At 43.4% G+C, this 16705-nt stretch overlaps 1 protein-coding gene across 7 annotated transcripts in view; it reads right to left on the minus strand.

The window, feature by feature from the left end:
* Positions 1–14903, minus strand: part of SMOC2 (SPARC related modular calcium binding 2) — a 145415-nt gene extending 130512 nt beyond the window's left edge. For all 7 annotated transcript variants that reach the window (XM_082755641.1, XM_082755640.1, XM_082755637.1 and 4 more), the window contains exon 1: positions 14441–14903. In XM_082755641.1, coding sequence (XP_082611767.1) covers positions 14441–14515 — 75 coding nt within the window. In that variant the 5' untranslated portion in view covers positions 14516–14903. The remainder of the gene's footprint in view (positions 1–14440) is intronic.
* Between the last annotated feature and the right edge of the window lie 1802 nt (positions 14904–16705).

A 16705-nucleotide genomic window follows, 5' to 3' on the forward strand; every position in this document is an offset into this window, starting at 1 on the left:
TTGAGAGAGCTTAAAACCCTGATCAATGTGCTGCAATAACAATGAGAGTGACCCAAATGCTGAAAGACCAGCCCTTCATTTTATAGCACCATTCACAACTTCAAGTTAATGGACATGGGGGAGTACTGGCCACATTAACTGAAATAACAGTATTAACTAGTTTCATGCATCATACAGTTATTAGGACAGAGGCTGGCTGTTTAAAATACAAACTGTCATGCATGCTGTCAGATACAATCTGCAGAAGAAGTTTTAACACAATGCTCAAATGCTTCTAGACAACAATGCAGATTCTCAGCTAAGGCAGCAAGTAAGTACCTTGCTTGAGGGGAGCCTCACCTATGTGCCTTAATCAAGCTCAGGCAGGATTTCAGCCATGGGACAGCAGAACTCGGGGCTGACGGAAAGGTGCCAGCTTTGGAAACACGGTGTATTGTGAAACCAATGCACCCTGAATCTACATGCCTATATTCGTTGTGTAGTCACAACGAATAGTAGGTATCTCAGCACTCCAAGTTCCCTGAACTTTTTTAGTGACCGTGTTGATGAACAACAACACACATACATGCCCTTAGCTCTAGTTTTATGAAGTTTCTCATGCAAACAATCATAGAATGGTTTGGATTGAAAGGGACCTTAAAGATCACCTAATTCCAATCCTCCTGCCATGTGCAGGGACAGCTTCCAGTGGATCAGTCTGGGCAAAGCCCCATCCAGCCTGACCTTGAACACTTCCAGGGATGGGGCATCCACAGCTTCTCTGGGCAACCTGTACCAGTGCCTCACAACCCTCATAGCAAAGAATTTCTTCCTAATATCTAATCTAAATATACCTACCCTCTTTCAATTTAAAACTATTCCTGCTTGTCCTACCGTTACTCCTTGTCCTATTACATAATGCATGTGACTGATGTAACATGAAACCATTAGAGATTGTTTTATAACCTGCTTGTAAGGAAATAACTTTGTAAGTATGACTCCATTTTAATTATATCCCATCTTATTCAAGAACAAGCATAGCCTTTTTTTTTTCCTTATTTATAGAAAAAATAGCAAGATCTGAGTTTTCACACTTCTGGCATGAGTACAGCTTCCCATTCTGTTGCCCCTGCATACTGCCTCTTCCAGATTCTGCTCACCTGTTCTATTTCACTTGAACTGCTGCCAGCACCTCCTTCAGATATTTCCAGTCTTTGTCCCTCAGAACAGTTTCCGGAGCATGGACACAGCATATCATACTAAAAATTTAAGAATGGTTGTTTCCAAAAAAATTCTTCCCTTGCTGCCAACGTCAAACCATAGTTTTCACCCAAAACACTTGACCAACATTCCTGTGATAATGGTTCTGTCAGATGTGGGATTTAGCCCCATCTTATCAAGAGATTGAGCTATATTTGCCTTATGGAGTGAGAGTATTTTAACAACTTTCATTTCACAAATGAGTGTTTTTCTATTGCTTTAGTGGACCTTTAAGTTATATAGTCACATGCATTTGCTAACAATTTGTAAAAAACATGGACATTAAAACAAAACTGACTCAAGAGATTAAATACAAGTAGCTGGATACCAGCAGCAGAGTGCAGGGAGAGGTGATTTTGTTCCACTCCGATGCACAGTAAATGTCCAGTGGTATCCTTCTGCTGATCACCTTCTGCCTATATGTACAAAGGCTGACAACAAGTTCCTGTTTTACTCAAGGGATGTGGGCATGAACAGCCCCACCACCCAGACATGTACTGACAGAGATTTTGTCGCACCTCTGAAGCTTCACAGACAAACATGCCCATTGACAGTATCAGTTTCAGGCATTGTAACCATCTCCAATTTCCTCTGGACATTTCTGCCCTTGTATGGGAGGTCCATAGTCAAGTTTATTCTCCCTCATTCCTTTCAGGGGAGCAAATAAATTTTCCCTTGTTCACAGAGTCAAGAGGATTAGTACAAGTCCAACTTTGCCCAAACTCCCACTGGACTCAGAAGGATCTAGTGGAGAAGTTTGGTCATGTCCACTGTCAAGCTTTTGGAATATTTGAGTTGCCATCATACAAACCCTCTGGCGCTCATGTACAGCTGCACCTGCAGCTCCTCTATCCATGTCACAATCAGAGAGCTCCTAACTTCTGTGGAGTGCCTGTCTCTTTTCAAGTCACGTGAGGGTGTACAAGAGCAAACTGAGATTCCAGAGGGACAGGACAGAAGCTGCAATTGTGACCCCCTCTTAACTGGGAAGGACTGTAGCATGATGAGGCAGAATCATTTCTGATCTCTCAAAACAGCATACCGAGGCAAACTCTCATTTCCCCTCATCCACACACTTCTCCACAGTTTGAACTGTTTTGCAGACACCTGGCACACATCCCAAAGGTTTTTTTAAACAATGCTTGGTAAAAGGGCAGGACTCAGAACGTGTGTGTATGACACATACAGCCCTCAGGCTGTTTTACATTCACAAAGAACTGATATGAAATTAAGTAATCAGTTGCAATTATACTTTGTTAACATCTAAATGGCACTCCCCTAAACTGCAGTGTCCTAGCAAAACTAGAAGCGTTTTTGTTTTGTTTTGTTTTAAAAAAAAAAAAAAAGGCAAAGTTTTAAAAGGTGTTGATGTATTTTCAAACAAGAAATATCAGGCACAGAAAATAGAAAGCAGCTATTTCTGCCTCTCTCAGACACATGCACACCTGCTTTGCTGTTGCTGACAGTGGATAGCTGCAGGGCTCTTCCTGAGAGACATCCTGCATACCACAAAATAGCTGTAGAATATGAACTGTGACCCCTTTCAGCTTTGATAGACTTGTCATTTCTCTTAAGCTTTTCCATCCATCATACACACTCTTTCTAATGCTTAACTGTGTCATTTATACAGAAATCCCTTGAGGGAATTTCATTCCATCTCTGACACTGGCTTAATTGCTGTCAGCTGGAACTAATGAGTTTTTACATGTGATTAGTCTTATTTGTAACCACCTAATTTCAATGAACACTTTTGGTTGCTCCTCACTTGTAGTAAATGTGTGTGATTTCCTGACAAAGTTGTAAAATGCATCTCACTTTGGAGTTTCCTCAGCCCCAGGTGTGAGGAGAAGGTTCAGCACAGGTATTTTAAAGAAATGATTTACTTTGATGTCAAGGAGAAAAACTGTGTAACTTTTTTATTGGTCATGTAATAATTAGCAATTCAAGCAGTAAAAATTCCCTCTGTTCTCTCGTAGTGTAGGGTGATAGTCAAGGAAGCTACTAGCATAAAACCAGTGACCTGATACAAGATTTGAAGGAAGATGTACTTCTTTTCAGTTTTCAAATAACTCCACAAATTTATCAACTACCAAATACAGGTGACCTGCAGCATCTCCAGAAATGTCAAAACCTAACAAGTTTAGAAATCATGTCAAATGAAAGCTAACACTACACTCCTATGCACCCTCCACTTTCTTAGACCAAAACAAACAAAAAAGTTTCAGATCAAGCTGCTCAGATCAAATTGAATAAACTTCAGGGGGGAAAAAATGATACTTTGGTTATTTACACCTATAGAGCTTTAGGCCCTTATTGGAGTTTCCCAATAACCCTTGGAAAACAAAAGGAGGAAAAGCTTTTCATGGGAATATATAAAGACCACCTCTCTATACACATATGTAGCTGACATGGACAGTCTTAAGATATGAGATGGCTATCTAGGGAATTTATTGCTGTGGATGGATAACATTTTGAAGCCCCAAGTACCCTGCAGGAAGATCAGTGCTCCTTGATAACACTTGACACCTCCTTGAGGTTGTCAAGAGAGCCTTTGGGCCAGGTTTCCCAAAGGGTTCTTGATGCTACTAGTGTAGAAGATGAGAACACTGTCACCAGCTGGGGTGGCAGCAAGAACAGCTCTCAGCTCTTTGGTTTGCCTCCACAGGATGGATGTATCTTGCACCAGACCCATCTTCTTCTCTCTCTTAAGAATAGGTAGGAAGGGGTAATGGTTCATGAAACTCCCAGCACTGTGCTGAGCTACATGTATAAGTAGGAAGGGGCACCCAGGCACTCCCTTTATTCTTTGTGAACAGACCAAGCTGTATGGGTTTGGGCCTTTCTTTCCATCAGTTGAGAAAGTTTTGCACCATGAAAGGAAATGCATACCACAGCTTGAGAACCCCAGCTTTAGGGCTGTGATAAGGTTGAAACACTAAGCTCTCACAAGTCAGGAAATACCATGCAGATGACACTTGGCCCGTTGCACTATGCAGATCCCCTTTGGCCAGCGGCATGACTAGACCCTTTGGTCATGTATTCCCTCAGTGGTGAATTATTGCTCCAGTTCTTTCCAAAGTTAGATGCAGTTCAAAATAATATATATTAAAAAAAAAAAAAAAAAAAAAAAAAAAAAGGAAAGTAATCAGTCTGCATACTAGCCAAAGGATGTAAAGAATTGGACTGCCTGCTTAACTCCTCTATTTGTATACCCTCCATTACTTGTGTTCGATCTTGTCTGTAACCAGGTGTCATTCAGGACATTTATTTATTCTAATAATGGCAGAGCAAGTGGGCCAGCCAAGAATGAGGCTTTTCTTCCTGAAACATGTTACAAACCCACAGAGCTTAAGGTCTATAACTAGGCAAGGCATGCTCACACTGGGAAAGAAGATATTCTAAGGAAGAAATGTCAAGGGTATGAAGAAGGAGAAGGTTGGATCAAAATCTCCACAGGACAGAGACAGCCTAGTCAAAACAACAGGTCACAAAGTTGTCAGCTTTGTGCTCTTCTGAGCTTGCTTCTACCTGCAGGATCTCTGCTAGCTCTTTCCTTTGGATTTAACCCGATGCTACATGTATTGTGACTGCAGTTTTCTCACCATTTACTCTAAAAAAACAGCACTGCTCTGTCTGCTGTGTGTTTCTCACCAGCCACCTGGGTGCATAAAGCAATCTCTGCCAATAGCATTCATGCCATTTCATCTTGGTATCAGATAATTGCCATCTAGTAGGAAATACTCTCATCTGGCTCTCTCATCATTACCTTGTATCTCTCTTGATTTTGTGTCTAGTGAATGTAAACCATTAACATTTCAGAACTGAAGCACTGTATACAGATTTTACACTGTAGAAAATGACTGCACTAGATGCACACAAATAGGCATTTGAGTTCTCTGCTTTTTGCCCTCTTCCCTTCATAAAGAAATCAATTATCAGTGCATGAATATTGCCTTGTAATTTCATTGTAAACTAATGAAAGTCCGTCACCAAGCAGTGACAGAACTTTTGCTTTGGGAGTCATTCAGCACCTGGAAAGGGAAAACTTAAACAGAGGAGTAATTTACCAAATGAACACTCCTTTCAAAAATTCTTTCCCTTTCTCTCAGAAATGTAATTTATGAAGGCTTTCAAGGAGGAAACATGATGGAAAGATAAAACCTCCTGTACAAAGTTCAGATTTGCAACTGAATCAACTCAGGCTGAAATCCATCAAAAATTTGACATGCCTGAAAACTGCCTTCCCAGGAGCATGCACTCTGAAACATAATCCTATTAAATACAGTGTGGAAAATAAGTTGTCCACTTTATTTTATCTTGCTCACCAGAATTCCTGTAACTAAATGCTGCAAGAAGAAGTCATATGGATACATGTAATGAAATGAACAGGACATACGCTTTCCACAGGCTGAAATCCTCCTGGAGCCTCACAGCAAAGAGCAGCATATAGGCATGTTTCCCCTCTTGTTCACACCAACCTACTTGGAGCTCCCACCAATGCTAATGAGTAACTAATCAAGGGAAGGCAAGCCACCAAGACCTGAATTCTACCTTTCAATGTTTTTTGTTTATTTATTTATTTATTTATTGTCATTTGATGGTCTGCCCGATGGACAGCAGAACAAGAAGTGTTGCAAAAATTAAGTTCTCCATATTTTAACCCCTCTTCCTAATTTAGGCAGCGGGGTGGAGAAATAAGGGTTCCTACTACCGTCAGCCCTTCCCAGAAGTGACAGAGAAGGCCGTGCTACTCTTTCACTCCCTCCTGTGGTGGATCCCGAAAGTTTCATAGAAGAAGACAGGTGAGCTCCCTGCCCCTGACGATGCTGCAAAAGGGATGCCACTGGGCTGTATCTCCAAGGGAGCAGACATGAGAAAGACATGTATAGAACCACCCTCTGATTTTTATCTTAAGTTTCTTAAGTCTTTGATGGCTGTTTCCAAAAAGTCATTCATCCAACAGACCTGAGACAATTTACTAAACAAACAAATATAATTTCAAGCAGACTCTTCTACAGTTTCTTTGATGGTGGTCTTTTTCATACCTTTTTAATTCCCTCTTGTGGGGAAAGGGCACATTTAAAACTTGTGCTATCTGCTTCTACAAGGTAGCATACTTGGTATCAGGTTTCACTTATTTATTTCATTTATCTGATAGAAATCATGACTTTAAAAAGCAACATATGTCACGGTGCGTTTTCTCTCTAATGAGAACATCAGGCCACAGGATAGCTACTCTCTGGCCTTGAACAGTGCTACACAACACTATTGGTATAAAAAAGTGGCACACAGCGACAGCAGTATTTGACAAACACAACTTTGCAGAGCCTTCACTTATCCATTACCGTGGATGCTAAAGGGAATGAGAACTAATAAAAACACTGCAATTAAATACATTGAGAAATTCTCACCTAAGTAGATGGCCATGAGGACAAATGCACTAACTTGGACAACTGAGGAAAGCCATATTCCTCATGTCCTTACAATGCCTGCCTTCCTCTGATGGTAACTCTCCTTTTAAGAGTGCTTGGTCCACCTCCCAGTTCCAAATATGAATTCAGTGTGTTTGAATGCCTGTACAAAGTCAGAAGCAAGGCAAGTGCACTGCAGCCAGCATTTCATGCACCTATCAGCTCACCAAAAGGTGATTCTCTCATTTTAATAGCACCACCTTTCTGGTGTGCTTCCACCTCCATATTCCCCCTCTGTATTCTCCAAAAGGGGTCCCTGACCCTAACTCTACCACCAACAGAAAGATGCCACTGCCAGTGGCACTACCTGCTGCCGTTAAAAATAGCAGCACCTGGCAAAGAAAAAGGTTTGGGAATCCATTCTCTAGATCACATGATCTAGATCCCAGGCAGATCACAAACTTTCTGCTCTCAGATACTTTAGAAAGAGCTGGTCTGGCTTAATAGTGTTTCTATTCACATGGTCATATTATGGTTAAAATATATTAAATAGCTTGTATATCCACCAGAATTTCACCCTCCATTCTCCCACTCCTTCAAAGCACCAATGAGACTCAGTGGCAGACACTTTTACTAAGATTAAACTCCACTACTCCTCCATTTTACTTAGGATAAGAGCAGGAGAAAGATAATGAAACTGAGTCATTGCCTTCCCTCCCTGACTTCCACATATGCCCACGATCTGCAGGTTTTCTCCACCCCACAGCTTGCTGTGTGGATCACAGTGAGTCCATCCTGCTTATCATTAAAATGATTTTATATTTGCCTTTACTTTCATTTTGAAAAATGTACTGACCTCTCCTGATGATTTATGCTGCTTATTCACTCACGGTATCTTATCTGAATACCGAACAAAGGTCAGAGTAGTGACAAATAAATGAGAATTCTTGCCCCAAATGTGAACAATTTATAGTAGCAATTGTATCCCAAAAATCTGGAAAATACAACATGCAGCCATGGCATAAATAAAGAAAGCACATTCCAGATTATTTTTTTCTTTGTTTTCATGTAAGTAATCTTTAGGTGCTCTAGGATAGAGAGTTGAAGATTTATAGCACATGTATGACAGCTAATTTGTATACAGTTTGAAAGTGAACACCTAAAAGTCAGGAAAGTATACTATTTCATCCTCAGAACAAGTTTAAGGTAACACAAAAGTGTTACTAGGTGCCTCAGAAGATGACAGAATAGGCAACCTGAAATAAATGAAGGGAAAAAAAAAAAAAAAAGAAAAAATCAACTAGGTTTTGGATAGGTATAAGGTAAACATTCTTGAGCGAGATTTCTAGCAACACACTGGAGCCAGGGAGAGAGCTGGACTGGATCTCCTGGAGGAAATGTTTTCTCTCTCCATGCTGACAAAAAGTCTAGGATGTATTCTCTATTAGCCTGGATTTTCAACAGCTGATGAAATGCTTACTGGTCATTTCTGAAAACTAATAAATTAGAATGGGGAAAAAAATCACTGAAGGGCAGTTACTAACTCATCACGGCAATTTCTTTTGCCAAGACCAGCTAAAACTTTAGTTCACAAGACTAACTCCACATACAATTATTTCCCTTGGTCCATGTTAAGGAATGATGCTGTGTTAATGTTGCTTTTTTGAAGAATATTCATAATTTGGTACAGTCATATTAAGAAACCATCTGCTACCGCGTGTTCCCACACCAATTGAAATCCCAGTCAATATACTTTTGGGCAGCTTTCATCATCCTGTAACCAAAGTTTTCATTTTTTCATCCTATGCACACCGCTGCATTACATCAATGGCTTCAATTCAGACCTGTGCAGATAAGGTAATTAGACAAAAATCAAATGCAGGAAAAAAAATGCAGTTCTTTATGCTGTACCAGTCTGCTCAGTCAACATTATTTTCCTGAAGACAATTACCAAGTATTGCTTATGGCCAATATTTTGCTGTGTCTTAAGTTATCCTTCTTTTTCCTTTGGTACCAATTATTCTGTGTAACATCAGCATACTGTAAATAGTCTTTGTTTGTTTGTTTGTTTTCCTAATGATTTTCCTCTTTTCAGGCTCCCAGCTGGAATTTCACTGGAAAGTATCTTATCTACCACAGCAGATAAAAATGAAGGCAGTGAATATAGATTAATACCCAGAATTTGATACAGAAATGTCAACAGAAGCATGTCCTGGGAGAGTGCACAGGGCCATTGAGATCAGAATGACTGGCATCATCAGAATTTGTTTGTAGAATATAGTACAGAGGAAGAGGAGGGGAGGGTGGTATGTCAAAAACAATTCCGACATTCTTTCTGAAGAAAGCATTCCAGCTTTGCACCGTCAAATGGCCTTCATTGGGAACCTGGTATCTGAACTTTCTAAAAATCTACCTCCAAACATAACAATGAATCAACCTGAAGCATTTCCTTCACAAAAAAATTTAGAAACATTTGGGGTTTGATCCTAACAAAAACAAACACTTGGAAATGTCTGAGTCCTTTGCAAAATGTAACCCCGCAGCTTCCCCAAGATCATAGGAATTTGTTCTGATAAAAACACCACTCCTGAACCAAACTCAAACCTGCATTTGCTGTTCAAAAATAGATTTTTGATCTCAACTCTTTCTTACTCAGTTTTTAATTTTCAGGCGCCTCTGCCCTTCCCGGTCTCAGGCCCAACAGGAAATGGAAGTACCAAAATACCATGAAAATGGCTGTGCCTGTGGTAACTCTGGTCTGGCTGAAGAAGTGGAAACACTAGCAAAGTCCTGAGTGAGCCAGATCTTGAAAAGACTTGCAGCCTGATTTCCAAACCAACACGGTTCAGATAGGTTTTGGATAGCAGCTAAACCTTTGGAGGCTTCTCAGAATGAACCAAACCCTGTGGTTTGCCAGCTCTCAAGGAATACTCATGGCCATTCTTCAAGGTATTCAGAGGGCAATAGGGGAAGAATGAAAATATCAGAACTGGCCTAAGTATGCATGATTTACCTCAGTTTCCTCTGTCCTGCTCTTCCCTCCCTACCCATAATCACTTCTACTCTTCAGTTTTAGCTTTAAAATCTTAAGGGTGTGCAGTCGACCTGCCATCTCCATTATGTATTTCACATGATAAGGTATGGTGTACGTTGGCTGCATGCAGAAATAGGACTTTTAACTCTGATCACAAGTATTGCTGGCTCTTTCAATAATAACCCTCACAGGTTTTGTTTTTGTTTCTTTAATGAGAAGTGTCTTGAGAGAGAGTTTATTGCTAGGAAGCATTGTTGAAAGTGTTTTATTTTCAATGCTGATGTACCCTTGGTTGTACCAATGCCCATTTGCAGTAACAATGCTATTAGGATCTGGAGCCACTTACAGTTTTATTTATGGTCTTGGTTTTTGAATCACAATTAGAGTAACTTTTCCAAATGTTTGGGTTTGCAGGCGCCATCCAAATGGGTCCTTAACTTGGAAAGCTTTGATTGTGTTTAGCTTCCATTTACTGAACTACCTTAGTGGTCCATCTTATACTGGTGAGTGTTGTGGAAGCTATCCAGGGCATTAAATGCTATTGAATACTCACAAAGCATGTGCCAAGGGAGAAAAAGAAAACAATTGTTCCCTGAAATATTCAGCTTCTGATGAAAGGAATTTTTAACAGGCAGAGGTGTTCATTTCAAGAAGCGATTTCAAGCAAACTTTCTTCCTTCATAAGATCTAAGATCAATATTATATTCAGAGGGACACATGGTTCAGCAAGGCTTTGAAAGCATAAAATTAAATAGTTTGTGGTATGTTACAAGTCATCAAGATTTTAAAATAAGAAACACTTGTGTCCTATTGTTTGTACAAGCACATGCACACACACAACACTGCAACTGAGATAAAAGCTAGGCTGATGGTTCCAAAAATAAGGCGTAACAATGCCAAAGTAAGTGTGGCGATAAGTGCCGTGATCTTAAATTTACTTCTTCTAGGAACAGACTGAGCTTTCTTCAAAACACCGTGTTTCAAAACAAAAGTACCTATAACCTCAAGATATAACTATTCCCCTAAGATAATATGCCAATAAGGCTCTGCTCTCACCAGTTTCATATGTCCAGAAAGCATGGTTGTATATCGCAGAGCAGAATAAAAACACAGCATCGTGAAAGCGTTCCAACAATGTGCTACAGGAATTGCAGATTATTACCTGACTTTCCATAAACAAGGTAAAAAGACAAGGTTACTTAAGATATTTTGTGGAAAGTAAGAATGTTTTACATTAGTATTTGACACAAGGGGAGGAAAAACCAGGAGCAGCCAAATTGGCTACAGTCCCTCCAGATCTCACAGTTTCTTATGAGACAGCTCTCAGCCTACCTTCCCGAAATGAAAGCCATTGTTCTGTTGCCAATGTTTGTTTATTTGAAATAACAGTAAATATAACACAAAATAATGTTCTCCTCCCCCATCTATCCCTGTGGCTCAGTTAGTAATACAGAATTGGAATATCATGTTTCCCCTCACTTTCCCTATTATTGCAATATGCTTCTACTCAGGAGACAAACGTCCAGGAGCAACTTTAGTAAAGAGTATTTTTTGACCACAAGAGGCCAAGATTGCTACAAATTCAAAGTAGATTCAGGCTGCGTCTAAGCTAGTGAACCCACAAAAACTTCAAAACTCTTGGTGCACATCCTGGCTTCCCAATAAAGATTCAGGTGTGCAACTGCTGATCCCTCATGTTTCTCCTCTGCTCTGGCATACAGATGGGGACCCATGCATGTTCTGGCTGGGTCCATATTTTGGACAGAGAGGAAAAAGTTACAACACAAGTTACAACTCATTTTGGATGTAGCTGTGAGAACCTGAGGACCAGAAACTAGACCACCTGGTACATTTCAGCTACCTGCTGACTACTTGGATGCCAGATACTGATCTGATGGTTATTACCAAGGTTGTAGGAAGCCATCTGCTCATCAGTCCCTGTGGACCTACAGTCATATTTGCCATTAAGCAAACAGTAATCTGTTGGAATGCTTAAGTTTTGTGAAAACTCTGTAATTTCTTGCTATTGGACTATTGCAAAGCTTTCAACATCTGAAAATCACATATTCAGAGGTGGTTGTGGGGTTTTCTGCCTGAGAGAAATCCAATGCAAAAACGTTATTCCTAATTAGACAAGGATACAGCTCTATAAACTGCTGAAAGTCTTGTCCAAAAGTAATACTTGCTCCACTTCTGGAGCTAGCAAGGATGTCAAGTTAAAACAGCCCAGAAGTTTGTTCAGCAACATTAAAAACAGCTGGTGCCCCTCTCACTGCCCATAGTGAATTTTACTATCACAACATTGCTAAGGTTCACCTTATGGCAGATTTATCACTGTGGTTAAGGAGCCTATGCCCAAGCCATTATTGCCACCACCTGGCATATCCCACTGGCAGCATATTACCATCAGGGATCTGCACACTCTCCCCTGTGATCATCCTGCAGTTTTCATGAAACTCAGGTCCACGGTATGTGTTCTGTCCCCACGGCTTCTGCTTCTTTTTAAAAACATCAGTCTGTCTTTGTTATTCTTCCAAGCACAAATAAAAGGAAAACCTTCATCTGATGTGTAGGAAAAAAAAAAAAAAAAAAAAAGGAAAAAAAAAAAAAGGTAGTTTTCTGTCATAACACAAGGTCAGAGCAGGTGGAAAAAAAAAAAAAAAAAAAAAGTTATACATTTCCTTGGTGCTTCACAGCATGAGTTTTTTTGGTGGTAGTGGTGGTTGTGGTAGTGGGTTTTCTTGTTGTTATAATTGTGCAGATATTACCCACAAGTATTTGGGAAAGGTACATGTGAGAAGGGATTATGCAGTCTGTGCATTTTGCTATAAGCAAATTGACTGCAGGAGTAAAGAATGATTTAGTGTCATGGTATTTGTTGCTGTTACAGTGATGTTAGTTTTGTTTTATTTAAATAGGGAAGTACACTCATAGCAGAAATAAACCTGCCTCATGCAACCAGAACTCAGAGTTCTTGTGGGAAGAAGTAAAAAGTATGTGTACATGAGTGTGTATGCGTTGTTCTCTTACCACGGGTCTCTGACAGCTCATTACCCATTTTATGGAAGGATTTCTAATGTACTTGTATGTGCCACCATCTCTGTAAGATGAGCACAGACTGCAGAAAAACTAGCATGGGCTGACCACAGCCCAGCAGTGACACATCCAGCCACCCCTACCAAAACGTTTGGGTTTAAGGAGACTGAAAGCTTAAAGCCTCCAGTGTCATTGCCCTTTCAATAGAGAGGGTGGGGATTCCACCAGGATTGACTTTTCTAATCACAGCTCATAAAGATGCATGTTGTTGTAAGGTGCAGAAATGAACAATACACATTCTGGGTGGGTGAGAGAACAGAGAGGCTTCAGACATCTCTCAGAATTAGCTGAAGTCCAATACATTCACATGAGTTTATGCCATTTTATTTTTAAAGGGATTTCATAAGTGCTCTTGGCCAGATTTTTATTCCCTCAGCTTTAGAAAGGCAACCATTCATAAACACCAGTTACGTTGACAGTGATTGATATGCATCTGTTAAAGGCTTTAGCACCATTTGATCCTTGTATCATTTTAAGATGATATAGCAGTCACAATCACTCCTATTTCACACTTGGATTATTTCTGTTAGCATCTCTAGTTAACTTCCGTGCTGACATTCAGATTTTTTTTACATACTGGAGAAATAATATAACATGTCATCTCTTGCAAATTCCTTTTACATATTTGTGCAAGTGAACTTGGAATTAAATTACAATGCTAACCTGTTAACTGGAATAGTACATCACCTGGCAGTCTGTGGGTGCTTCAAACAAGTTCTTAAAAAGATCAAAAATCACTTGACTTTATCTGTCCCGCACTTGCAAATGTCACACGCTATAAAATTCATGGGGCAAACTCACTCCTTTAAGGTTTTCAATTAGCAGCTTCTAATCTACAAATCATTTAAAAAAAAAAAAAATGAGAAGGCAAAACTTCTCCTGAAGAATTTCAGGTATGAACAGCTCAGCCGTCCCCCACCACTGCTTCTCCTTGAGCTGTCCCTAACCCCCACCACCACCAAAGGAAAGACAAAAAAAGAGAAAGAAAGAAAGAAAAGAGCGCTCAGTATTTTACATAATTTTTCTGAAAGAGCGAGGTGACATAGGGTCTATGTCACTTTGCAACTGTCTGTAACTTCAGCATAATAAACTCCGAGGGGCACAGCCCTCACCCAAACACTTAAAAACAGCTTGAAAGGGGTGCTGGTTGCCCGTTATGTTTACTCAAGCACTTGTTTAAAAACACATTTAAGGAAAATGTTTTTATTTCTCCAGATTGCATTAATTATAGCTTTGCAAACACTGCGAGCTCTGCGAGAAGGCTGAACCGAGCTATTAGCTGCAAACCTCAGGTCTTGGCTGGAGAAGTGGTTATGGCTTATTTAGCAAGCCTAATGAATTGGCTCGCCCAGCTCCGCGCAGAGCTCCATGTTTAGCACCGCGGAGCCCGGAATAGCCCGAGCCTCACGCCGCTTTGGAAGCAGAAATAAAAAGAGAAATCGCTCGACCTAAGGCGGTCCTCGCTGCAGCGTTATTCCCCGGGGGGGGGGGGATTTTAAAAAGCATCAAGGCGGGCATCACCCACCAGCTTCGCCCGGGGGCTCTGCGGAGACCCTCGACGAGGCTTGGGGGTCCCGCTGCGGGCCGGGCCGGGGGCAGCAGCCCCCCGCCGCCCTCAGGTGCGCCCCGGGGCCGGCATCCCGCGGCGGGGCGGCCTTACCGTGAGGGCGGACAGCTTCTGGGCCGGCACGGCGGGGAGCAGCTCCGGCAGCAGCAGCAGCAGCGGCACCCACATCCTGAGCGGCGGCGGCAGGGGCTGGGGCACCCTCCCGAGGACGTCGCTGCCCCGCTCTGCTCCCTTCTCAGTCGCTTTTTTTTTTTTTTTTCTCCTTTTTCTTTTTTTAGCCCCCACCCCTTGAAGTGTGGCTTGGGGCGCACGGCAGAGCGCCGGCAGTTTCGCCCTTTCTCCGTGTCCGGCGGCGCTCGGAGATGCTCCCCAGCCTCGCCCCCCTTCGCCGCCTAGCCCCGAGGGTCGCCTCCTTTCCTCTCCAGCCCCTTCTCCCCCCTCGGCGGGGGAAGAGGGAGGAAAAGCCGGGGAGGGAAGGGAAGGGAGGACCCTCCCACCCCACCCCACCGCTGTCCGCCGCCGGCGGGGGGCCGCGGGAAGGCAGAGCCGCAGCCGCGGAGCCGGGCGCTGGGCGACCTCTCCTCGCCGCTCCTTCCCTTCCCCTCTTATCCTCCCCCCTGCCCGGCCCGGCCTCCGCTTTCTCCTCCCAGACCCGCAGCTCCCCGCCGATTAACCCTCCCCGAGGCTCCCGGGGGACTCCGGATCGCCCCCCTTCCCTCCCCTTCCCTCCCCTCCCCGTGGGGCTCATCCCATTCCCCCTCCGCCTCCCCCTGCACCACCGCGTACAAACGCAGGCGGCCGCGGCCCCCCGAGCCCGGTGCACCCCACTTTGCTAGATGGGGACAGCAAGAGCCGGGAGCAGCGGGATGTGGGATGGGGTCTGGGGGCTGCCCGGGGAGCGGGCAGGGGCCAGGGACAGCCGGGAGCGGCTACAGGTTGCCTCGGGGCTGCCGCTCCGCATGCGGTACAGCGCCAGGTGAACCCTCCCTCCCGCCGGCTTTGCGCTTTTCTCGCTGATGTTTCGGGAGGCAAACGGAGGAGTTTTGTTATTTCCCCGCTGCGAACCGCCGGAGGATGTCCTCTGCTCGGAGCGCCGGAAAGAAGCCCTTCTAAGTGCATGTTTGCCACTGGAGCAGCCCCCCGCTCCTCCCCTGAGCCCCACGGCTCCCGGCCAGCCCGCAGAGATCCCCGCGGTTCAGGGGGTCCGAAGCGACCAGGGCTTTTTTATTAGGGTTGTGCTCGTCAGAAGGAGAGGACCCAAGCCTGAAAGGGCTTTGGGGAGGCTGCGAGGCAGCACGCACCCAAGTGACAATTCCCCAGACCCGACCTCAGCGGCTGGGCACACCCTGGCTGCCAGGGCTGGGCATGGAGCACGCTCCCCGGAGCGGTAGCTTCAAGCCCAGAGAGGCAGGGAGAAGTAGAAATTAATCTAAGACAGATTTGGGTGCCCTGCTTGAGACAGCCACTGCTGACTTATCTGGATCTTGCGATGTTCAGAGCATGCAGCCAACAACCCAGCCACAGATCTCAACTGGGCACCTAGAGCAGTAAAAATTTGAAGACTCCCCTTTTCTAAAGTTTGGTTTTAAACATCTTCATTGTGAACATAAAGTATGTGTGCACATGCCTGTGTGTGCTCATAATATCTCCTCGACTTTTCCATTGGAAAAAAAAAAAAAAAAAAAAAAAAAAAAAAAAAAAAAAGAAGGATAAGGAAGCTATCACAGGTGTTGTCTGGGTCAGAGCATGTTTAGGACCTTTCACTCCACCACACAGACCCCCATCAGTCTCCAGCTAGCAGCATCCCCCATGGACACAGCAGATTGACATTTGCTGCAGTGGGCAAAACAGGACATTTTTTCCAGCAAGGACTCTGCAGCCATTTCCTCACAGCTGGGAGGTGGTGAACCTTCGCAATGTCAATGCCCATCAGAACCAGAAGATTTTATCCTCATGACCATGCCTCCAGCCATCCATGCTTGTGTCCCCTCCAGCTATACCCTGATTAAGTGTTACTTCTTCTATCCCTCAGAGTTATTCTCCGTGTGGACCTAGTCCCACTCCCCTGTCATCAAGCCTCTCGTTGCCTTGTCATTGCAGTCATCATCTTCCCAGTCCTCTTCCTTCCTTCTCCACCAGTCCATCCCAGTCCGTCTCCCTGTCCCGACCCAGGCCTCCTTCATCACCAAGCAGCCCTACAGCCCCGTGGCTGCCTTTCCACCTGCCATGCTCTTTGGAGCTTGCTAACTCCACAGCCCCTTTGTCTTCAGTTCAGGGTCCTTCTGTGCACTGCTGCTGTTCAGCCAGGCAAAGGCAATATGCAGCAGTCAGTCCCTCAACTAAACAGCACGGCAGTTT

The sequence above is a fragment of the Aythya marila genome (genome assembly GCF_965140915.1).
Source record: "Aythya marila genome assembly, chromosome: 3".
NCBI lineage: Eukaryota > Metazoa > Chordata > Aves > Anseriformes > Anatidae > Aythya > Aythya marila.